This window comes from Callithrix jacchus, chromosome 4 (assembly GCF_049354715.1).
Source record: "Callithrix jacchus isolate 240 chromosome 4, calJac240_pri, whole genome shotgun sequence".
NCBI lineage: Eukaryota > Metazoa > Chordata > Mammalia > Primates > Cebidae > Callithrix > Callithrix jacchus.
This window is the reverse complement of record NC_133505.1, coordinates 60,801,598-60,827,715: the sequence shown is the minus strand read 5'-3', so window position 1 is coordinate 60,827,715 and position 26,118 is coordinate 60,801,598. Positions and strand designations below refer to the sequence as shown.

Below are 26,118 nucleotides of genomic sequence, written 5' to 3'. Positions count from 1 at the left end.
AAATCTTCAAAGAATTCCTGTCACACACAGAATAAAATACAAAGTTAGAAGCACGGGAATACAGGGGGGCAGGGGAAGATGATGGTAATGTTTTATCATGGCAGAAAGAGTACTATAAAACTTAAAAAAAATTATTCTTTATTGGGAATGAGGTTTACATTTATAGAAAAGCTGCATAAATATTACAGAGAATTCTCACTCCCCTTACCAAGGTTCTCGTAATGTTAACAGCTTATACAGCCATCAGTACAATCATCAGAACCAGGAAAATAACAATAGTACAACATTAGTAAATAAATTATGGTCCTTATTCAAATTTCACCTATTTCTCACACATTTTTATTTCAGGACCCCATCCATGATCCCGCACTGCATTTAGTTATTACTTGTCTTTGGTCTCCTCCAATAGGTGATAAGTAATTCCTCAGTCTGCCCTTGTCTTTCATGACTTTGACACTTTTGCAGACTACTGATCAATTATTTTGTTGAATATTCCTCATGCATTTCATTTTTGTATTTTTGGCAAAAGTATTCCAGGAAATATATCATGTTTTTAGTGTATACCAAGGAGTTCCTGATATCAATATGCCTTATTATGGATGACGCTGACCGTGATCACTTGGTTAAGAAGGTTTCTGCTGGATTTATTTCCTTAAAGTTACCACATTTTCCTTTGCAATTAATAAACATCTTGGGGGACATGTTTTGAGATTATGGAAATCCTGTTTCTCCTCAAAGGTTTCCCCACTAATGTTAGTAGCCACTGCTGGATCTTATCTACAACCATGATTACTGCAGTATGTGCCTAATGACCATTTTTCTACTTCCCACGTTTATTCTACATGTATTAGCTGAAATTCTACTGCATGGAGGAGTTGTCTCTTTGGGGATGAGTATCACTGATGTTGTTTAGAATTACAGGCACATAGTAATAATAATAAACAGACCAACTTCTAGTTGGTTTTATTTTTAAGTTCTCTGCAGCTTGTTATCTATACTTTCTTGTTACCTGGACTGCTCCCATCAGCCCATTCCTCTGGCCTTGTTACACCACTGGTTACAGAGCCCTGGCTGGCCCCCGACCTGTCATTTTCACCCTTTTGCCCTCCATTCACTACACACAGTCTTGGTCTTACATGCAGCTCTCTCAGATATTTCCCTGGCTGGCTTCCTCAGCTATTCACTGGGTCTCTGCTCTGCTATGACCTCCTCAGAGGGATTTTCCCATTCTTCTACCAATAGGTCAGGGGAAATCATCTGAAACTCACCATGACCAGAATATCATTCTGATATAAATGAGCCCCTTTTCCATCATTCTCTGTCTCTTGTTTTATTTTTTATAGAACATTTTACTACCTATCCTTATATATTTATTTATAGAATGTTAACTAGAATGTAAGCTCCATGAGAGCAAATATTGCTCTCCACTATACCTTTGGTATCTATAATCATATCTAGCCCAGAGTAGTCCTTTAATATATGTTGAATCATTTAATAATTAAACATGTTTTATATAAATATAATTTGTGCATTAAAAGGCACATATAAAAATATCAGAGGCTATAAGATAAATGCACTCATAGTAAATAAAATAAACAGAGGCTGTAATGTTTTCTTAACAAACACCACAGATGGTACTGTCTTGCATATCTCTTGGAAGACATTCAGCTGCTTTGAAGATCACAGTTCAAATCATCTTTCTTATGCTCTTCCAAAGCTTTGCCAAATTTCTCAGCCAGTACTCCATTCTCAGCCCCAGAGTTTACTAGCATATTTTTACTTAGGCACCAATTGCCTATTAGGATTTAGTATACTTTATTTTCTCAGAACACATCCAGTGTCTCTGTCTGTCCTCCATAGGACTTAATTACATTTGTTTCTGATCATTTCTCTAGCATACTCCCTTCTTTTTGAATTTCCATATATTTTCTTTTGAAGTCCCCATCTCACTCATAAACCTTTTCCCCTTATTGTCAAGCACGCTTTTTTCCTCAAGAACTTTTGTGATGAGTCTAATGAATACATTTTCTATTTCACCAAACAGGTCAGGGTAAAACATCTGAAAATTACCAAGACCAGAATATCATTTCTTTTTTCCTGCCCATATGAAGATATCCACTATTTTTTACTAATAGTTCTGTTGGCTTTCTTTTAAATCTTTTTACTGTGAGCAGTAACATAGAAAGAAAACTGCAAAAATAAAACAACAATAAAAATACCAAAATGTAAAGCCCAAATAATTTTAATAAAGTGAACACCCATATAATCACCATCCAGGTTGAGAAACAGAATGCTGACAGAACCTCCCAATCAATATTCTATCCTTCCCCCATCAAACAGGCCATTGCCTTGAATTGTAAGGTTTTCTTTAGTTTTGCTACAAAGCAGGCATCCATAAAGTTTTGTTTTGCCTGCTTTTTAATCTTCATATAAATGAAATTACATAATATGTATGCATTCTTTTGTGTCTGAATTGTTACCTTCAAACTTAGGTTTATGTGATTTAGCCATGTTGTTCTTAGTCACTGTCACTCATTAATTTTCATTGAACAGAATTCAAATTATGACACAAATATGCCATAATTTATCCATTCTCCTGTAGGTAGACATTTAGGTCTGTTTTTGCTATTATGAATTATCCTATTATAAACATCCTTACCTTTTGGTGCACATATATTGTACCCTTAGTACATCTAGTATATATGATTATGCCAAACTGTTTTACAAAGTGGGTATACTCACTTAGTAAAGAGTATGAGAGTTCCTATGGTTCCACATTCTCACCAACATATTAATGATTCTGATGGATGGGTAGAGGCAACTCATTATGATTGTAATCTGCATTTCTTTGATTACTAACGAAGCTGAGCAACTTCTCATATGTACGTATTTTTAAAAACAGAGTCTCTGTTTTCCAGGCTGGAGTGCAGTGGCAGGATCATAGTTCAATGTAGCTTCAAACTCCTGTGCTCAAGTGATCCTTCTGCCTTAGTCTCCCAAGCAGCTGGGATTATAGGTATATGCCACCATCCCCAACTAATTTATTTATTTTTTTTTAATCTTTGTAACAATAGGGTCTCATTATGCTGCCCAGGCTGGTGTTGAACACCTAGCTTCAAGCAATCTTCCTGCTTCAGCCTACCAAAGTGCTGGGAAAACATGTGTGAGTCATTGCACCTGGCCCTTCTTATATGTTTAGTTGCCTCTTGGATATCCTCTTTTGTAAAATGCCTCTTCAAGTTTCTTGCTCATTTTTCTTAATGTTTTCAGAATGTTTTATATATTCTGAATATAAGATCTTGGTTGATTTCTGTATTAAACACATGCTCCCACTCAAAGCTTGCCTTTTTAAATTCTCTTAATGGTGTTTTTTGGAAGAACAGAAATTCTTCATCTTAATGCAGTTAAATTTATCCATTTATTTATATTTATGTATTTATTTTGGAGACAGAGTGGCATGATCTCAGCTCACTGCAACCTCCACCTCCCAGAATCAAGTGATTCTCCTTCCTTAGCCTCCCAAGTAGCTGAGACTGCAGGCGTGAGCCACCATGCCCCGCTAATTTTTTTGTATTTTTAGTAGAGACTGGGTTTCACCATGTTGGTCATGCTGGTCTCAAACTCCTGAGCTCAGGCAATCCACCTGCTTTGGGCTCCCAAAGTGCTGGAATTACAGGCATGAGCCACTGCACCTGGCCATTTATCCATTTTTAAAACATGACTGCTTTTTGTATCCCACTAAATAAATCTTTTCCTACTATAATGTTAAGATTATTTATTGCTAAGAAGTTCTATTGTTTTGCCTTTCACATTTAGATTTTCTATCTACCTAGACTTGATTTCCACTTTTGGTGTGAGATGGAGGTCAAATTTTCTTCTTTTTTGTTACATGAATATCTAATTGTTCTGATATCATTTATTAGAAAGATTTTCCTCTCCCAGGCCCTCTGCAGTGCTGCATTTGTCACATGTCTTTTTCTGGGTCATCTATTCTATTCCATTGGTTTGTCTGTCCTTGCACCAATAATAACATGTTGTTTTAATTATTGTAACTTTTAATACAGCGTGGTATTTTGGTGAGCAAATCCACTGATCTTATTCTTCTCTAAGAGTATCTTGGCTATTCCTGGTGCTTTGCACCTCCACATAAATTATAGAATCAATTTGTCAAGCTCTGTAAAAATAAAAACATTTAGGGATTTTTGACTGTAATTACTTTTAAACCATAGATCAATTTTGGGGAAATATTTTTATAATACTGAATTTTCTAACCAGTGAACATGGTGTATCCCTTCATTTATTTAGGTCCTCTTAATTTTCTCTCAATAATATTTTAGGTGTTACAGATATGTAGTACAGTTATGTAACACCTAAAATATTATTCAAAGAAATCTGAGTTATACCTAGAAATGTAATATTTTTGATGTTATAGTAAATAGTAATTTTTAACTTTATGTTTTATTTGTTGCCATTTGTATATTGACTTCCCTAATGTAGAAGGCAGATTATTTTCTATAAATACAATTGTTCATTTTAGATAATGACAATTTTATTTTTTCCTCTTCAATCCTTATACTTGTTTACTCCTTCCTGTTTTCCTGTTCTAGCTAGGACTTCCAGACAAGAAGGGGTGATAGCAATCCTGCCTTGTTCCTAATCTCAGAAAGTACCCTTTCAACATTTCATCACTAAGCAAGCTGTTTGCAGTAGACTTTTCATGTATAACCCTTATCAAATTAAGGAAACTCCATTTTATTCTCTTTTTATTAAGAGTTTTTTGTTTTTTAATTTTTCAAAACTTTTACTTTAGGTTCAGAGGTATATGTGAGTTTTGTTTTAAAATTATATTAGATTGATTTTAGCAAATGCTTTTCAAAATCTAATTTTTCTCTTTTATTCTGTTAATGTGATGACTTTTGAAAACTGAAATAGACTTTTTTGTTTCTTATTTTTTGCTGAAATTCTCAATCTTATTCTTTATCTCCTTAAACATGGTAAACAAAGGTTTTGCTTTTGTTTTTGTTTTAAAGTTTCAGGTTTTTTCAAATTTTAAATTTTATTTTATTTTTAGATGGAGTCTTACTCTGTCACCCAGGCTGGAGTGCAGAGGCACAGTCTTAGCCCACTGAAACCTCCGCCTCCTGAGTTCAAGCGATTCTATGTCTCAGCCTCCCGAGTACCTGGGATTATAGGCGTTTGCCACCATGCCTGGCTAATTTTTGTATTTTTTTAGTAGAGACAGGGTTTCAGCATGTCAGCCAGGCTGGTCTCAAACTCCTGACCTCAAGTGATCCGCCTGCCTTGGCCTCCCAAAGTGCTGGGATTGCAGGTGTGAGCCACTGCACCCAACTGAAGTTTAAGTTTCATAAGGCCAGTATCTGAAGTCCCTGTAGGTATACTCTATTTCCTCTTATTTCTGGTCATTTTCTTCATGTTATCTTGTGTCTGAACATTGTATTATTAATATTGTTTTTGTGAGTGAGTGCCATACATTGTATTTTTTTAACTGCAGAAATAAATTGAAGCCTAAAATGATGTCATCTGCAGGGAATTTGTTTGCTTCTGACAGTCACCTGGGGTTATTAGAATCCAGGTTAGAATCCAGGATCACCTTAATCTGATTTGTAAAACTGGGACAATCAGGGACTATGATAATTCAAAGCCAGACAATAGTCCCTTCAAAGATTAGCTACAGACAGAGGAAAGCACAGAGGGTTTACCAGGAGCTTCTGCCTTTGACAGACCCTAAATAGATTCCAATGTTTGTCCTCACAGGTGGGTCTTCTGGAATCAGCAAATACGCCTAGTGGAAAAATGGCCCCAAATGTCAGGTTCACTTCTGTGGTTCTCATTGTTCCCCTGGTTCTTGCTCTGATTCTTCACATCTTGCTAGTTGTTCAGCACCTTCAAGTGGTAACACACATACACACGCATACACACTCTCAGCAAGAGGGCTAATCTAAATTATCTGGTCTATCATTGCTAGAAATAGAATTCCTCTGTAAAGGCTTCAACTTTTTGTGATATATCATGTTTGACCAGGTTGTTTGTAAGTGCAGAAGGCTACAGTCAGTGGAAATTTACCCTTTCTCATTTAGCAATACCTATCGTTATTCATAGCTATTTTTGTAATCAACTCTGTATTAATTTTTCCAGGTTTTTCAGGTATCAAAGGTAAGCTCACAATTTTTCAGTTTACAAACTCATATGAGTTTTTTTCCCTTTTCTAATCTTAAGTATTAAACTGGTTCTTCATCAAAAGAATACTGGGTTGAAAGCCAGAAGGCTGAGTTCCAGTCCTACCCCTGTCTAAGTAGCACTGGGACCTGGGAAAAGCCAATTAGCCTTTCTGTTTCTTAAGTTCTGAAACATAAAATGAGTAAAATATTGTATTACCTTACTCATGGATAATATGTGCAGAAACAAATTCTTTTACCTATTAAACGAACACTTACTGAGACCTACAAAGTCTAGAAAGACATCATTTCTGCCCTTAAGGAGTTATAGTTACCGTATCATAATTCAACAAGTCACTTGAAATTTAACAGGAACTGAAAGAATCAAGTACTACAAAACTGTTATTGGTCAGAATTCTTATGGAATGAGTGTTCTAGTTGGCCTACACTTTGCTAGACCTCCCTTTTGTTGTTTTCTTACAAATTTTTGTTTTTAGCCAGGACTCCCTTTTTATTTAAGCTTTGTGGAATAGTTTTTAAAATACATTATTCAGTTGTGTTTACCTTAGTTTTTATCTTTTCAAATACATGCATATAGTTTGAAAAGTCACCTGACACCCCCTACCCCTTATTCCCAGAAATAACTTATTTCAACTTCTGCTGTTTATGCCCATATTTCTAATATAATGGTTATGTTCCTATATTACATTTTTTCCATTTTAAAGATATTATACTTTGAATTTCTATCAGTAACTTATCTCATACAATTCAGCTAATTAATGGGATATGCAGGATTTGAGTGTATGTCTATTTCCAACTCCATGCTCTTAACTATTAGTCATATAACCTCTCAAGAGATCAAGCAAGATATCACAGGTAAATGCTAAAATTGACTAAGACATGGTCCCTAACCTCAAGGAAATCACGCTATACTGAAAAGGCACACAGATACACATATGGTGTGAATATCAAGCAATTTCATAGTTATACAATAAAAGAGGCGAAAGGCCTATCAACATTTGAGATGTAGGAATGAGAGATTAATGATCTAAGAAAGATTCTTGAGTTAGGTCTCGGTTTAGGAACACCATACTTAATACTATCCAACCTCTCTGGAGTCTGGGTACTAGATACAATGGTGGGTTGAGTAAACACATAATTCTGACAGCTGTTAATCTACAGCTTACAGACAAAATAAACAATTGTACACAGTACTGAGATAGAAGCAAATCTTTAGTATATAAAAATTAGCCTCACCAGTGCAGCCAAATAACGAAGCACCTTGTTATCATTCACCAGCATTTTAATAATATCTTTTTTTGGAGGTTTTGGAATGAGAGCAAAGCAATTCTGAGCAGAATCTTCCACTAGTCCATAACCATTATAAGGCGGTAACTCCTGAAGATGTATAGGAAGCAAGAAGTAAGGCAGATGCTCCTTGTGTTAAAATTACATTAAAGGTAACTATAAGTTTCAAAAAAAAACCCTAGAAAACACTTACTCAAATACATTTTCTACATAAACAAATATAGTCAGAAAAATAACATATTACTTATCCCCTTCCCTCTTTATCGATTTTGCATCATGTTCACTGATCACAGAAGTAACTGATGATACTCTAAAGTAACTCCCAGAGATACAGAGAAACTATTGCTGATATCTACTGATCCCTTAATACCAAAGCAGGACCAAGTCCCACCCCAGTCCCAGTGCAGATGACCCCTGCAGTCATCCTAGCACGGGTCTGTCTATGACCTCCTTGCTCTAGGATATAGACTCACCCTAGCAGACCTGGAAACTGTTTCCTCAGTTTACCCAAAGTAAGAGAGAGAGTGTGTGTGTATCTGTGTGTGTGTTTGTGTGTATGTAATGGAATTGGGGGAAAGATGGTAAGAACTTGATTCAAGCTACTTTTTCTCCTACTTCCATATTTCTAATATTTTTATTTCTTGATTTCTGCCTCACAGAATAGGATGACAACTATAGTTTTTTGAGAACTCAGATCACTTGTCCACACAGGACCCCCTTTCTTAGTGAAGAAGCTCAACTTCAGGAATCATTTTTCAAATACGAAGGTTATTTGATGAGTTTGTGTGAAAATATAGGTTGAGCTTATATGTTTCATCCTGGCTTCATGAAGAGCTTGAAGCATCACTGTAGGATGCTAAGATTTATTTCCCTAAAAACTTTAGGCCAAAGACTAAGTCTTTATCCTCCTCATCTAATGTTAGGCAAATATCAGCAGGGTTATTTTTTCCTGACTCCTCTTTGCTATGTTTTCTCAGGAAATTCAGCTTGTAGCACAAATTTTCACTTGTATATACCGCCATAAAATCTTTTTCTATATTATATTCAGGCACTTTAAGTCCATATAGTCCCTAGTACCATCCATAACAGAGTATGCCTTCAACAACAAAGGACAATTATATTTGGCCACAGCATGCTACTTGAAACACTGACCTCAAAATCACTTGCTGGGATTGTAATTAATGTGATCATCATGGCTAGAATATGACTAGTGGATTCAGCAGATCGAAAATGACCTAATTTGCTTCAATTGCAAAATCACTACTCAGTGAATTTACAGGTTACTATAGACAGAGCCTGAGCTGACAGCCAACATGCTAAGCATTGAGTTTTCTCTGGAGGCTAGGCAGAAACTGCAAAATGGTGGTATCTGAACTTGCTATGCATTTGTACCAACAACGCACAATGAGAGCATCTTGGTTGAGGGGGCTAGTAGTGCAGGCACTGAGGGTTGAAGGATTTTACAAGAAGACAGCTATAAAGACTTCTCAAATTCCTATTGTATTTTAACAGACTTTACCTGTTTTCCTGAATCATACCTCACTTTCCCTGCCTGAAATAAAGATCTTTCCTAAATATCAATCTATATGCATGATATCCTGGCACCCTGCCTCTTAGACTTCAAGCTACTGCCTGGGGGAGTCCTGTTCTAAAGTAGATGAACATGCATCTGACTATGTGTAACATCACTCCTAGATACTCCTGCTCATATGATCCACTTACCAGAGTTTCTGCCTACACATTTTCAACCAAGCTAGTAGTACACATGGAACCCCAGAGTACTGTAACCTTCAGATACTGCTTTCAGGGGCAGTCTCCATAGCAGATGACCTCTCCTACTTTTGGTTTCTTACTTTTCCCTACCAGTGTGCCTCCAGATGGAGCCAGCCTGAGAGAAAAACACATCTGGCTATTGGATTTATGTTTACTTATTCCTGGTCTAGCAGAGAAGCTTGACTTACAAGTGCCATGACTCTCATATTGAATATATCCATTTCATATCTATTTCTATCCCTTCATTGGCTTGGCTCTGGCTATATCCCTCTAGACTCTGCTACAAATTCCTATCCCTGGTTTCCATTTATGTTATTTATGGTTAAAATGACTGAGGTGTAATGACTAAAAAGTGTTTGCTGATTGGTAATTGGTATTCTATTCATCTCCAACAAATTTCATGGACAGGTGGAATTTGTTTACTATAGAGCAATTTATTGTAGAGAAAGTACTGGAAAGAAACTGACCAAACACTATAATTAATGTGCCATATGTATACATGTTTTATTATGTAGAATTAGTTTTATTATACAAAAGGGCTGGGATAGAGCAAATAACCTACCAGTAGTTCTTTGGTTCCCTTTGCTCTTTATCTAGGCCTTCCCTCTCTTTTCTTTACTTCAAGATAGGTTAGGTGAAAAAAACAGATGATAGTAATGAGGATGGAGAACAGAGGTATTCTAAGATTCAAAAGCTTTCATTGGCTCAAAAGATAGATCAGGCTGGTGTAGTGGCTCATGCCTGTAATCCCAGCACTTTGGGAGCCCAAGATGAGTGGATCACCTGAGGAAGGGGATTCGAGACTAGTCTGGCCAACATGGTGAAACCCCATCTCTACTAAAAATACAAAAATTAGCTGGGTGTGGTAGCACAACCTGTAGTCCCAGCTACTGAGGAGGCTGAGGCACAAGAATTGCTTGAACCTGGGAGACGGAGGTTGCAGTGAGCGGAGCGTGCACTGCTGCATTCCAGCCTGAGACACAGAGCAAGATCCTGCCTTAAAAAAAAAAAAAATAGGCCAAAGTCCTTTCACTAAGAAAAGGGCATCACTATGTTGCAGTCTCTTCCTGTTCTACCTCCTGGTTTTACCTATAAACTGAAGTGGAGAAATAGTTTCCTCGATCAAAATCTAAATCTGTTCTTACAATATTTTTCCCAGTGTACTGCATCAAATGCTACCAAAAATCTTAAGGGAAAAGGGTTTATAATAATTCTTTCCTTTTCTTTTCATAATCCATATATACCAGGAGAGGGATTATCATCATTCTTAATCAATAAACACATCATTGATAAAGAAATCTATCAGAGAAAAAACTGACAGCAATAAGTATTATCACCCACACTTCCTTCCAGAAATTGTATTTCCTCTCAGAATTCACAGCATACCAAATACAAATTGTTTCTACAAAACATTGTTTCTAAAAGTCTTGCCTAAGACATCACTTCCTTTAACACCTTCATAGCCAATTTTCTTCAGTCCAGTTTAAGAAACATATTATATAACTCGTATTTATTGGCACTGTATTAAGTACTATGAGAGAAAGATGAATAGGACATAGTCCCTGGCTTCAGGGAAGTTACAATCTAGTACAAAATATTCACAAGCAGAAGATTTAATATAACAGAGAAGTGCTAGTGGAGGGAGGCAGAGAATACCCCAGGAATAGAGATGAGATGCTTTTAGCCCTCCCTAAGCTTTAGAAAAGACTTCTTGGAAAAGAAGCCTACACTGGGTATTGGAGGATAAAAAAGGGCTGCGTGTAAGAACATCAGAAAAGTGGTTCAAGGAGGAAGAGCACAAGCAAAAGTTCCTGGAAGTAAAACAAGATGCTGTACTGGCAGAACCATAGGTAACTCAGTATGAATGGAGGCCAAGTGCAAGCAAGAGGAGCAGCCCCTGGAGAGGAAGGCAGAGGCCTGGCTGCAGGCACTCCATCATTCCATCCTTCTATTCATGCTTTTCTTTTAAGGAGGAAGGGCCCAGTGACATTTTACACACATAGTAGTCTTTTAATTGTATGAATGGATGTATTTTTCATATACCCATTTCATGAATGGGTGTAATTTATTTTGTCAATCTCCTCACACTTTTAAATAAATAATGCTACAATACACATTCTTCTACCTATGTTTTTAGAGTTCCCAAAGTATATTTTCTAAGTAAAACATATGCTATATATATATTACATATATATACACACATATATATAGCATATATATATCAAATATATCTATAAATATATACATAGATACAGAAATAGATTTTTTTTTTAACAGACTCTCACTGACTCTGTTGCCCAGGCTGGAGTGCAATGGCACAATCTCAGTTCACTGCAACCTCAACCTCCCAGGTTCAAGCGATCTTCATGCCTCAGCCTCCCAAGTGATCTTCATGCCTCAGCCTCCCAAGTAATTGGGATTACAGGTGCTCACCACCACACCTGGATTTTTGTATTTTTAGTAGAGATGAGGTTTCATCCATTGGCCAAGCTAGTCTCGAATTCCTGACTTCAAATGATCCGCCTGCCCTGGCCTACCAAAGTGCTGGGATTACAGATGTGAGTCACTGCACCCAGCCAGAAAATATGCAATATTTTATTTTGAAAAAGATAAAAATTACAACAAACTGCCCTTCAGAAAGTTTACTCTGATTGACTTTCCTATAAACAGTATACAAAAATCCCATTTCTGGAAATGTGCAGCCAGCTCAGAAGGTCAGGGGACTTAACCCCTTCGGTGCTCCATTTTGGATCCTGTGCTTACCTCATCCCTACTGCAACCCACAGTCCAAGAGAGCCCTGCCAGATGGTGGGGCACCATGGGTAGTCGATGTAAATCTTAGCAGCGGCTACCGCCAGGCATGGCAAGTTGTCGCAGAAATCCGGGCGGGAGTTTGGACTAATGCCAGCAGGACAACTGTCCCACAGAGGGAGGCAGAGTTGAAAGCAGGGAAACAGACCATAAGGTCTGGCAGGCCCCACCTCCACAGAACTCAAACTGAAGCCCTCCCTAGAGAGCTTGGCAGCAAATACACCAGCATGACCCCAACCAGGAAGATCGAGCTCTGGGAGAGATCCCATTGGGAAGGTGGGGCCAATCCCACCTGCAAACAAACTCCAGGGAAGGACCACCCACCCAGCAAACTAACTGAACCGGAGAGCCCAGCAACGCCCTCTACAGGCCAAAAAAGATACAGCTCCAACCTCAATAGAAAAAAAGTCCACTCAGAGAGGACTCTTGAAATCATCACCTTCAAAGATTGAAGGGAGATAAATTCGACAAAGATGGCGAAAAAAACACAGCGCAAAAAGGATGAATATTTCAATCAAATAACAGAACACCTCTTCTCCTCCCAGGGATCACTACTCCTCACCATCAAGGGAACAAAAAAAAGATAGAGAATGAATCTGACGAATTGACAGAAGCAGGCTTGAGAAGGTGGGTAATAACAAACTTCTCTGAGTTAAAAGATCATGTTCTAACCCAATGCAAAGAAACTAAGAATCTTGAAAAAAGGTTAGACAAAATGCTAACCAGAATAACCAGCTTAGAGAAGAACATAAACGACTTGATGGAGCTGAAAAACACAGCACAAGAACTTCACAAGGCATACACAAGTTTCAACACCTGAATTGATCAAGCAGAAGACAGGATATCAGAAAGAAGATCAAATCAAAGAAATAAAATGAGAAGGAAGAATAGAGAAAAAAGAGTGAAAAGAAATGAACAAAGACTTCAAGAACTCTGGAATTATGTGAAAAAACCTAATCTATGCTTGATTGGCGTACCTGAATGTGACGGGGAGAATGAATCCAAGTTGGAAAACACTCTTCAAGATATTATCCAAGAGAACTTTCCCAACCTAACAAGGCAGGCCAATATTCAAATCCAGGAAATACAGAGAACACCACAAAGATATTCTTCAAGAAGAGCAACCCCAAGGCACATAGTTGTCAGATTCACCAGGGTTTAAATGAAAGAAAAAAATGCTAAGGGCAGCCAGAGAGAAGGGTTGAGTCACCCACAAAGGAAACACCATCAGACTCACAGTGGATCTCTCAGCAGAAACCCTGCAAGCCTCAAAGGAATGGGGCCAATATTCAATATCCTTAAAGAAAAGAACTTTCAACGCAGAATTTCATATCTGGCCAAACTAAGCTTCGTGAGTGAAGGAGAAATAAAATCCTTCATGGACAAGCAATTGCTGAGAGATTTTGTCACTACAAGACCTGCCTTACAGGAGCTACTGAAGGAAGTACTAAACAGGGAAACGGGCAACCAGTACCAGCCACTGCAAAAATGTACCAAATGGTAAAGAATAATGACACAATGAAGGAGCCATGTCAATTAACAGGCAAAACAACCAGCCAGTAAAGCAGGATCAAATTCAAACATAACAATATTAATGTTGAATGTAAATGGCCTAAACGCCCCAACAAAAAGATGCAGACTGGCGAACTGGATAAAATGTCAAAACTCATCATTGTGCTGTATTCAGGAGACCCTCTCACCTGAAAAGACTCACCCAGACTCAAAGTAAAGGGAAGGAAGAAGATTTACCAAGCAAATGCAGAGGAAAAAAAAAAAAGCAGGGGTAGCAATCCTAGTCTCTGATAAAATGGACTTTTAACCAACAAAGATCAAAAGAGACAAAGAGGGCATTATATGATGGTAAAAGGATCAATGCAACAAGAAGAGCTAACTATCCTAAATCGTTGCGCACCCAATACAGGAGCACCCAGATACATAAAGCAAGTTCTTAAAGACCTACAAATAGACTTAGACTCCCACACAATAATAGCAGAAGACTTTAACACTCCACCGACAATATGTCGATCAACAAGACAGAAAGTCAACAAGGATATCCAGGACTTGAACACAGATTTGGACCAGGCGGACCTAATAGACTTTTACAGGACATGCCACCCCAAATCCACAGAATACACATTCTTCTCAGCACCGCATTACACTTACTCCAAAATTGACCACATAATTGGAAGTAAATCACTCCTCAGCAAATGCAAACCATAACAAACAGTCTCTCAGACCACAGTGCAATCAAATTAGAACTCAGGATTAAGAAAAGCACTCAAAACCACACAATCACATGGAAACTGAACAACTTGCTCCTGGATGATGAATGGATAAACAATGAAATGAAGGCAGAAATAAAAATGTTCTTTGAAACCAATGAGAACAAAGATACAACATACTTAAGATTCTATGGGACACATTTAAAGCAGTGTCTAGAGGGAAATTTACAGCAATAAATGCCCACATGAGAAAGAAGGAAAGATCTAAAATCGAAACCCTATTGTCAAAATTGAAAGAGCTAGAGAAGCAAGATCAAAAAAACTCAAAATCTAGCAGAAGACAAGAAATAACTCATATCAGAGCAGAACTGAAGGAGATATAGACACAAGAAACCCTTCAAAAAATCAATAAATCCAGAAGCTGGTTTTTTTAAAAGAGCAACAAAATAGACAGACCACTAGCTAGACTAATAAAAAAGAAAAGAGAGAAGACTCGAATAGATGCAATAAAAAACAATAAAGGGAAGATCACCACTGATTCCTTGGAAATACAAACCACCATCAGAGATTACTACAAACGGCTCTATGCACATGAACCAGTAAATCTGGAAGAAATGGATAAATTCCTGGACACCTGCAGGACTTCCAAGACTAAGCCAAGAAGAAGTTGAAACCCTGAAAAGACCAATAACAAGGTCTGAAGTTGAGGTAGCAATTAATAGCCTACCAACCAAAAAAAGTCCAGGTCCAGACGGGTTAACAGCTGAATTCTACAAGACATACAAAGAGGAGTTGGTACCACTCCATCTGAAACTATTCCAAAAAGTACAAAAAGAGGGAATCCTCCCTAACTCTTTCTATGAGACCAACGTCATCCTGATACCAAAATCTGGCAGAGACATAACTAAAAAAGACTACAGGCCAATATCCATGATGAACATTGATGCAAAAATCTTCAATAAAATACTGGCAAACAGAATCCAACAGCACATCAAAAAGCTTATCCACCACGATCAAGTAGGCTTCATACCGGGGATGTAAGGCTAGTTCAACATACACAAATCTATAAATGTAATTCACCACATAAACAGAACCAAAGACAAAAACCACGATTATCTCAATAGATGCAGAGAAGGCCTTCGACAAACACACAGCCAATATCATAGTGAATGGGCAAAAATTAGAAGCATTCCCTTTAAAAAGTGGCACTAGACAAGGATGCCCTCTCTCACCACTCTTATTCAATATAGCATTGGAAGTTCTAGCCAGAGCAATTAGGCAAGAAAAAGAAATGAAGGGCATTCAATTAGGAAAAGAAGAAGTCAAATTGTCCCTGTTTACAGACGACATGATTGTATATTTACAAGACCCCATCGTCTCAGCCCAAAACGTTCTTAAGCTGATAAGCAACTTTGATAAAGTCTCAGGATACAAAATCAATGTGCAGAAATCACAAGCATTCCTATACACTAATAACAGACAACAGATCACCAAATCATGAGCAAACTCCCACTTACAATTGCTACATAGAGAATAAAATGCCTAGGAATGCAACTAACAAAGGAGGTAAAAGATCTCTTCAAGGAGAAGTACAAACCACTGCTCAAAGAATAAAGAGAGCACACAAAAAGATGGAAAAACATTCCATGCTCATGGTTAGGAAGAATCAATATTGTGAAAATGGCCATACTGCCCAAAGTAATTTACAGATTCAATGCTATCCCCATCAAGCTACCAATGACCTTCTTCAAAGAACTGGAAAAAAACACCTTAAACTTCATATGGAACCAAAAGAGAGCCCACATAGCCAAGTCAATTCTAAGCAAAAAGAACAAAGCCAGAGGCAGCACACTACTGGACTTCAAATTATACTACAAGGCTACAGTAACCAAAACAGCATGGTACTGGTACCAAAACAGAGATACAGATTAATGGAACAGAAGAGAGGCCTCAGAAGCAACGCCACACATCTACAACCATCTGATCTTTGACAAACCTGACAAAAACAAGCAATGGGGAAAGGATTCCCTGTCTAATAAATGGTGTTGGGAAAACTGGCTAGCCATATGCAGGAGGCTGAATCTGGATCCCTTCCTTACACCTTATAAAAAAATTAACTCCAGATGGATTAAAGATTTAAACATAAGAACAAACACCATAAAAACCCTAGAAGAAAATGTAGGCAAAACCATTCAAGACATAGGCACAGGCCAGGACTTCATGACTAAAACACCCAACGCTATGGCAACAAAAGTCAAAATAGACAAATGGGACGTAATTAAATTTAAGAGCTTCTGCTAAGCAAAAGAAACAATCATTAGAGTAAACCAGCAACCAACAGAACGGGAAAAAATTTTCACAATCTACCCATCAGACAAAGGGCTAATATCCAGAATCTACCAAGCACTAAAGCAGATTTACAGGAAACAAACAAACCCATTCAAAAGTGGGAGAAGGATATGAACAGACACTTTTCAAAAGAAGACAAATATGCAGACAACAAACAGGAAAAATGCTCATCATCACTGGTCATTAGAGAAACACAAATCAAAACCATGTTGAGATACCATCTCATGCCAGTTAGAATGACGATTGTTAAAAAATGTGGAGACAACAGATGCTGGAGACGATGTGGAGAAAAAGGAACACTTCTACATTGTTGGTGGGAGTGTAAATTAGTTCAACCATTGGGGAAAACAGTGTAGCGATTCCTCAAGGATCTAGAAATAGAAATTCCATTTGATCCAGCAATCCCTTTACTGGGTATACATTCAAAGGATTATAAATCATTCTATCATAAAGACACATGCACACATATGTTCATTGCGGCACTGTTTAAAATAGCAAAGACCTGGAACCAACCCAAATGCCCATCGATGATAGAATGGACAAGGAAAATGTGGCACATATACACCATGGAATACTATGCAGCCATAAAAAATGATGAGTTTGTGTCCTTTGTAGAGACATGGATGAACCTGAAAACCATCATTCTCAGCAAACTGATACAAGAACAGAAGACCAAACACTGCATGTTTTCACTCATAGGTGGTGATTAATAATGAGAATACTTGGGCACAGGGAAGGGAACAACACTCACAGGGCTGAGTGGGGGGGGGTGGGGAAGAGGGGGAGGGATAACACGGGGAGAAATGCCTGATGTAGGCAACGACGGGGGGATGGAGACAGCAAACGACCATGGCGTGTATGTACCTATGCAACAATCCTGCAGGATGCAGGATGGGCACATGTACTCCAGAGCCCAAATACAATAAAAAAAAGAAAAAAAAAATCCCATTTCTTCATATAGGGCAAACACTGGATATGGTGAATCCTTTAAAATTGAATAGATCCAAAAATGTCATTATTTTCTTTCTATTTCATTGATTATCAGTCAGATTGAGGGTCTTTTCATAATTTTTGACATTTGTATTTCTTCTTTTGTGAACTACTGTATTACATATATACTTTGTCCATTTTTTATCAAGTATTTGCATAGAAGTCTTTTTCCTTTTTCTTAAATTTCTACCTCAAAAAATTAGTTTTCTAGCCACATTAGCCCATCTGATTACCTGTTTTACTGGAGGTGGTTCCTGCTTGCTCACATCAATACGTGGTAAATCAGCAATTCCAAACTTCTCTTTGTAATACCGTCGAGTAAATGGATCACAATCATAAATGAAGAAAGTTCTCCCAAGAATAGTGAGTGACTTCCCAACAATGAAGTCTTTAGCAGTATACCATTCCAACACCTCTTGGTCAGAGATTTCCAGCACACACTGGGGAAAGTTCTCTAATATAAGATGGTGTTAGAGAGAAAAGAAGGAATGAGTGTGGGAAGAAAGACTTGACACACAACAGCCAGGCATTCTTAAGAACCTGAGGGAGTGCAGTCTTTTGCTCTGGTCAAGAGTCATGGTCTCTCCTACATTCCCACTAGAATACATAACTGTGTATTTCCATATGCTGATAGGACACATATATAATATAGTTTTTGTAATGTCTCTCTCCCATATTCAGCTCAAACTATCACTACAAATAATTAATTTTAGCAAATTAATGCTTAGAAGAAATCACTGCAGGAGAAAAGAACAAATGTCCTTCTATAAGGATAGAGTCTTAGGTCTAGGAAAGATCCAAGTAATTTAGCTCAATTTCTCACCCGTTTATCCATTCATCCAACAAATTATTAGTGACCATCTATAACACATACTAGGTGCACTGCTAAATACTTGGATTACAATAATTAACACTATAGATACAATTCCTGACTTCATGGAGAAAATATTCCATCTGGGGAGACAGATACTAAAAAATTATATAAATAATAGTTTCATTTCAGTTGTAATCACTGCTATTAGGACAGTGTAAGCTAGTCCTGGAGGCAGGGCCAGGGACAGTCAATGAGATGATGACAGTAATCCATTCAAGTGGGAATAAATAATTTCCAAATGTAGAATAACTCTTGCATTTGTGGAATAATTCCAGTCTCGTCTTACTGTTTCATGAGAACTAAGGATTCACTTGTTTAAAATTGATTACCTGCAGCCTGGCATCCAAGGAAATCTTAAGAGTCAATCAGTTCTAGTAAAGTGCCATATCTTACAGCTGTAACCACAAAGCTTTTGCACAGAACCCTGATCACAAGGGGGATGAAAAGTAGGCATCATGATGTTCTCCTAACTGGTAATTACTAAGATTGAAAAACAGGTATAAGGCTAAGTTTCTGCTATAATAGGCATAAAAGTTTGAACTCCAGCCCTTGATCATGGCTTTGATTAATAAAAATGTTATTGTTTCCCCAATAACATACCTTATTCATAAAATCTCTACAGTCCAAGGGATCTTTCTCCCTATGTCTGTTCCCAACCCTACTACCTCCCTTTGATCTTCCACAGGAAATGATGGGCAATGGGGAACACAGCTTGTGACTACGTAAACTTCTCTTGGTATACAACATTCCAGGAGATCTGGTATATTTGTGTGTGCTATCCAGCCAGCTGCCTTTGTTTGCTCAACATATGATTTTTTCATAAAATGCTGGATCTGGTTTACTCATATCTTGTTTAGGAGTTTTGCATATATCTTCTTAAGTGAGAATGACTAGCTTTTCTTTCTCATGGTGACTTTGATTTCACTGCCCTTTTTAAATTAAAGAATTAAGTTCTCTCTCCTCTCTAAAAGGGTTTGTGTTAAGCTTAGAATTATCTGTTCTATAAATGTTTGTCAAAAATCTGTAAAATTATCTGGATCTGGTGTTTTTTTGTGGGAAATGTTGAAACTAAATCTATTTTTTAATGGTTGAAGATATTTTCTATTTCTTCACAAACAAGTTACACTTTTTTAAAACTTTGCTTATTTTACCTAAGTTTTAAAATATATTGGCAGAAAGCTATATAATTCTTTTATGTTTAATCACTATGACATTTTAAAGAATGTCTCTTTTCTTTTCTTATTTTCTTTGACATAGAGTGTCACTCTGTTGCCCAGCCTGGGATGCAGTGGTGCGATCTCAGCTCACTGCAACCTCTGCCTTCCAGGTTCAAGCAATTCTCCTGCCTCAGCCTCCCAAGTAGCTGGGACCACACTGGGCTAATTTTTGCATTTTTAGTAGAAACGGAGTTTCACCATGTTAGCCAGGCTGGTCTCGAACTCCTAACCTCAAGTGATCCACCCACCTCGGCCTCCCAAAGTGCTGGGATTACAGATGTGAGCCACCGTGCCTGGCCTCTTCATTTTTAATACTGTGCATATGTGCTTTCTTTTGTTTATCCCTGCATAAATCTTGTCTATAGTTTGCCATTTCATCAGTCCTTTCAAGGAAATGACTTTTGACAAATATTCTCTCTTAGCTTTGTTTTCAGTTTCATTATTTTCAGGCTCTTATTTTATGATTTCCTTCCTTTTAATTTCTTAATATTTTAACTTTTAAATATTTAGATTTCTAACTTTTTAAGAAACATGCGTAACTTATCTTTTTTTCTTAAGCATTTAAAGCTATACATTTTTTTTCAAGTACCTCTCTTTGATATAGCTAGAAGTTTTTAGAGTTTTTTGCTACCATTCAGTTCTATGTATTTTCTGACAATATATATTTTTTACTCATGGGTGATTTGAAAATATGTTTTTCAATTTCCAAATATATGGGTTTTTCAAGTTATATTTCCAAAATTGACTTCTAACTTAATTTTGTTGAAATCAGAAAATATGACATCTAGCCTTAAAATTTCTTAAGATTGATTTTTACAGATCTTCTATTTGTGTTTGAAAATAATTATAATCTTCTAGGTGCTGGGTGAGTGTAAATGTATGTTTATCAAATGAATAATTATATTATTTAAGCCTTATACATGTTTATTCGTTTGTCTTTTTGATCTAACTATTGAAAGAAATGTTTTAATGACTCCCACTATTATGGTGTATTTTTCCAGTCTCTTTGGATAACAGTGCTACAAATTTTTCCTATATTTTGAATCCATGTTATTAAGAATCCATGTTATTCAAATTTAGAATTATTATATTTTCCTAGTAAATACATTATTCTTGCAATAGGTAATGATCCCCTTCATCTCAATCAAAGCTTTTTGCCCAAATGTCTATTTGTATTATACTAATGTAGCTTCATCAGTTGTTTCATACCTCATGAGTTTCTTTTGCTATTTATTTGTTGATCTTTTTATCCTATGTGCCTATATCTTAAGTATTTTTTTTTTTTTTTTTTTTTTGAGACGGAGTTTCGCTCTTGTTACCCAGGCTGGAGTGCAATGGCGCGATCTTGGCTCACCACAACCTCCGCCTCCCGGGTTCAGGCAATTCTCCTGCCTCAGCCTCCTGAGTAGCTGGGATCACAGGCACGCACCACCGTGCCCAGCTAATTTTTGGTATTTTTAGTAGAGACGGGGTTTCACCATGTTGACCAGGATGGTCTCGATCTCCTGACCTCGTGAACCACCCGCCTCGGCCTCCCAAAGTGCTGGGATTACAGCCGCGAGCCACCGCGCCCGGCCCTTAAGTATGTTTTTAAAAAGGCTTTTATATATTGTTGGTGGGAGTGTAAATGAGTTCAACCACTATATAAAGCAGTGTGGTGATTCCTCAAACACCTAAAAATAGAACTTCCCATCTGACCCAGCAATTCCATTACTGGGTGTATCTCCAAAGGAAAAAAAAAAAAAATCATTCTATCACAAAGAAAAATGCAGGGCCGGGTGCGGTGGCTCAAGCCTGTAATCCCAGCTACTCGGGAGGCTGAGGCAGGAGAATTGCCTGAACCCGGGAGGCCGAGGTTGCGGTGAGCCGAGATCACGCCATTGCACTCCAGCCTGGGTAACAAGAGCGAAACTCCATCTCAAAAAAAAAAAAAAAAAAGAAAAGAAAAAGAAAAATGCAAGCATGCACTACTCACAATAGCAAAGATACAGAATCAACCTAAATGCTCATCAGTGACAGATTGGATAAAGAAAATGCTGTACATATACACCATGGAATGCTATACAGCCATAAAAAAAGAATGAGCTCATGTCCTGTGCTGGAATATGGATGGAGCTGAAGGACTTTATCCTTAGCAAACTAATGCAGGAACAGAAAATCAAGTACCACATGTTCTCACTTATGAAGTGGAAGCTAAATGATGGGAGCACATGGACACATGGGAGGGAACAGTACACACTGGGGCCTATTGGAGGGTTAAGGGAGGGAGAAGGGAGAGGATCAGGAAAAATAACTGGTGGGTATTAGGTTTAATACTTGGGAGACAAAATAATCTGTACAACAAACCCCCATGACACAAGCTCACCTATATAACAAATCTGCACATGTACTCCAAACTTAAAATAAAAGTTAAAAAAAATAACATTTTTCAAAACTTATATTTAATCCTATCACCCTTTCCTATGCTATTATTGTAATACGTTTTGGTTCTACTTTGATATCTTTTTTTTTTTTTAATTTTGTATTGGATTTTAGGTTTTGGGGTACATGAGCAGAGCATGTAAGACAGTTGCGTAGGAACACACATGGCAGTGTGCTTTTCTTTCTTTCTCCCCTTCACCCATATTTGGCATTTCTCCCCAGGCTATCCCTCCCCACCTCCCCCTCCCACTGGCCCTCCCCTTTTCCCCCCAATAGACCCCAGTGTTTAGTACTCCCCTTTCTGTGTCCATGTGTTCTCATTTTTCATCACCCGCCTATGAGTGAGAATATGCGGTGTTTCATTTTCTGTTCTTGTGTCAGTTTGCTGAGGATGACGTTCTCCAGATTCATCCATGTCCCTACAAACGACACAAACTCATCATTTCTAATTGCTGCATAATATTCCATGGTGTATATGTGCCACATTTTTCCAATCCAGTCTATTATCAATGGGCATTTGGGTTGATTCCAGGTCTTTGCTATTGTAAACAGTGCTGCAATGAACATTCGTGTACATGTGTCCTAATAGTAGAACGATTGATAGTCTTTTGGATATATACCCAGTAATGGGATTGCTGGCTCAAATGGAATTTCTATTTCTAAGGCCTTGAGGAATCGCCACACTGTCTTCCACAATGGTTGAACTAATTTACACTCCCACCAACAGTGTAAAAGTGTTCCTTTTTCTCCACATCCTCTCCAGCATCTGTTGTCTCCAGATTTTTTAATGATCGCCATTCTAACTGGCGTGAGATGGTATCTCAATGTGGTTTTGATTTGCATCTCTCTGATGACCAGTGACGATGAGCATTTTTTCATATGATTGTTGGCCTCATATATGTCTTCTTTTGTAAAGTGTCTGTTCATATCCTTTGCCCACTTTTGAATGGGCTTGTTTGTTTTTTTTCCTGTAAATCCGTTTGAGTTCTTTGTAAATTCTGGATATCAGCCCTTTGTCAGATGGGTAAACTGCGAAAATTTTTTCCCATTCTGTTGGTTGCCGATCCACTCTAGTGACTGTTTCTTTTGCTGTGCAGAAGCTGTGGAGTTTGATTAGGTCCCATTTGTCTATTTTGGCTTTTGTTGCCAATGCTTTTGGTGTTTTGTTCATGAAGTCCTTGCCTACTCCTATGTCCTGGATAGTTTTGCCGAGATTTCCTTCTAGGGTTTTTATGGTTCCAGGTCTTATGTTTAAGTCTTTAATCCATCTGGAGTTAATTTTAGTGTAAGGTGTCAGGAAGGGGTCCAGTTTCTGGTTTCTGCACATGGCTAGCCAGTTTTCCCAACACCACTTGTTAAACAGGGAATCCTTTCCCCCTTGCTTGTTTTTGTCAGGTTTATCAAAGATTGTATAGTTGTAGATATGTTGTGTTGCCTCCGGTGCCTCTGTTCTGTTCCATTGGTCTATATCTCTGTTTTGGTACCAGTACCATGCTGTTTTGATTACTGTAGCCTTGCAGTATAGTTTGAAATCCGGTAGTGTGATGCCCCCCGCTGTGTTCTTTTTGCTTAGAATTGACTTGGCTATGCGGGCTCTCTTTTGGTTCCATATGAAGTTCATGGTGGTTTTTTCCAGTTCTGTGAAGAAAGTCAATGGTAGCTTGATGGGGATAGCGTTGATTCTGTAAATTACTTTGGGCAGTATAGCCATTTTCATGATATTAATTCTTCCTAACCATGAACATGGAATGTTTCTCCATCTGTTTGTGTCCTCTCTGATTTCGTTGAGCAGTGGTTTGTAGTTCTCCTTGAACAGGTCCCTTACGTTCCTTGTGGAGGAACGCATTCCAAGGTATTTTATTCTTTTTGTAGCAATTGTGTATGGCAGTTCATTCTTGATTTGGCTTTAAGTCTGTTATTGGTGTAGATGAATGCTTGTGATTTTTGCACATTGATTTTATATCCTGAGACTTTGCTGAAGTTGCTTATCAGTTTCAGGAGTTTTTGGGTTGAGGTGATGGGGTCTTCTAGGTATACTATCATGTCGTCTGCAAATAGAGACAATTTGGCTTCCACCTTTCCTATTTGAATACCCTTTATTTCTTTTTCTTGCCTGATTGCTCTGGCTAGAACTTCCAGAACTATATTGAATAGGAGTGGTGAAAGAGGGCATCCTTGTCTAGTGCCAGATTTCAAAGGGAATGCTTCCAGTTTTTGCCCATTCAGTATGATATTGGCTGTTGGTTTGTCATAAATAGCTTTTATTACTTTGAGATACGTTCCATCGATACCGAGTTTATTAAGGATTTTTAGCATAAAGGGCTGTTGAATTTTGTCAAATGCCTTCTCTGCGTCAATTGAGATAATCATGTGGTTTTTGTTTTTGGTTCTGTTTATGTGGTGAATTACGTTGATAGACTTGCGTATGTTGAACCAGCCTTGCATCCCCGGGATGAATCCTACTTGATCATGGTGAATAAGTTTTTTGATTTGCTGTTGCAATCGGCTTGCCAATATTTTATTGAAGATTTTTGCATCTATGTTCATCTTGGATATTGGCCTGAAGTTTTCTTTTCTTGTTGGGTCTCTGCCGGGTTTTGGTATCAGAATGATGTTGGTCTCATAAAATGATTTGGGAAGTATTCCCTCTTTTTGGATTGTTTGAAATAGTTTTAGAAGGAATGGTACCAGCTCCTCTTTGTGTGTCGGGTAGAATTCGGCTGTGAACCCATCTGGACCTGGGCTTTTTTTGTGTGGTAGGCTCTTAATTGCTGCCTCGACTTCTGACCTTGTTATTGGTCTATTCATAGTTTCAGCTTCCTCCTGGTTTAGGCTTGGGAGGACACAGGAGTCCAGGAATTTATCCATTTCTTCCAGGTTTACTAGTTTATGTGCATAGAGTTGTTTGTAATATTCTCTGATGATGGTTTGAATTTCTGTGGAATCTGTGGTGATTTCCCCTTTATCATTTTTTATTGCATCTATTTGGTTGTTCTCTCTTTTGTTTTTAATCTATCTGGCTAGTGGTCTGTCTATTTTGTTGATCTTTTCAAAAAACCAGCTCTTGGATTTATTGATTTTTTGAAGGGTTTTTCGTGTCTCAATCTCCTTCAGTTCAGCTCTGATCTTAGTTATTTCTTGTCTTCTGCTGGGTTTTGAGTTTTTTTGATCTTGCTCCTCTAGCTCTTTCAATTTTGACGATAGGGTGTCAATTTTGGATCTCTCCATTCTCCTCATATGGGCACTTATTGCTATATACTTTCCTCTAGAGACTGCTTTAAATGTGTCCCAGAGGTTCTGGCATGTTGTGTCTTCGTTCTCATTGGTTTCGAAGAACTTCTTTATTTCTGCCTTCATTTCATTGTTTACCCAGTCAATAGTCAAGAGCCAGTTGTTCAGTTTCCATGAAGCTGTGCGGTTCTGGGTTGGTTTCTGTATTCTGAGTTCTAACTTGATTGCACTATGGTCTGAGAGGCTGTTTGTTATGATTTCAGTTGTTTTGCATTTGTTGAGCAGTGCTTTACTTCCAATTATGTGGTCAATTTTTGAGTATGTGTGATGTGGTGCTGAGAAGAATGTATATTCTGTGGATTTGGGGTGGAGAGTTCTGTAAATGTCTATCAGGTTTGCTTGCTCCAGGTCTGAGTTCAAGCCCTGGATATCCTTGTTGATTTTCTGTCTGGTTGATCTGTCTAATATTGACAGTGGAGTGTTAAAGTCTCCCACTATTATTGTGTGGGAGTCTAAGTCTCTTTGTAAGTCATTAAGAACTTGCCTATGTATCTGGGTGCTCCTGCATTGGGTCCATATATGTTTAGGATCGTTATCTCTTCTTGTTTTATCGATCCTTTTACCATTATGTAATGGCCTTCTTTGTCTCTTTTGATCTTTGTTGCTTTAAAGTCTATTTTATCAGAGATGAGAATTGCAATTGTTTTTTTAAATTTGTATAGCTAATGATTATTTAGATTTATCTA

At 37.8% G+C, this 26,118-nt stretch overlaps 1 protein-coding gene across 6 annotated transcripts in view; it reads right to left on the bottom strand.

The window, feature by feature from the left end:
• Nucleotides 1-26,118, bottom strand: part of EFHC1 (EF-hand domain containing 1) — a 92,343-nt gene that overhangs the window by 20,373 nt on the left and 45,852 nt on the right. For 2 of the 6 annotated variants that reach the window (XM_035295884.3, XM_002746646.7), the window contains exons 6-7: nt 17,863-18,083; nt 7,434-7,574 (exon numbers count right to left, since the gene is read on the bottom strand). The exons of 2 other annotated variants lie outside the window; for them this stretch is intronic. In XM_035295884.3, coding sequence (XP_035151775.1) covers nt 7,434-7,574; nt 17,863-18,083 — 362 coding nt within the window. The remainder of the gene's footprint in view (nt 1-7,433; nt 7,575-17,862; nt 18,084-26,118) is intronic. 2 more of the 6 variants (XM_035295885.3, XM_078369375.1) reach the window with 1 other exon arrangement.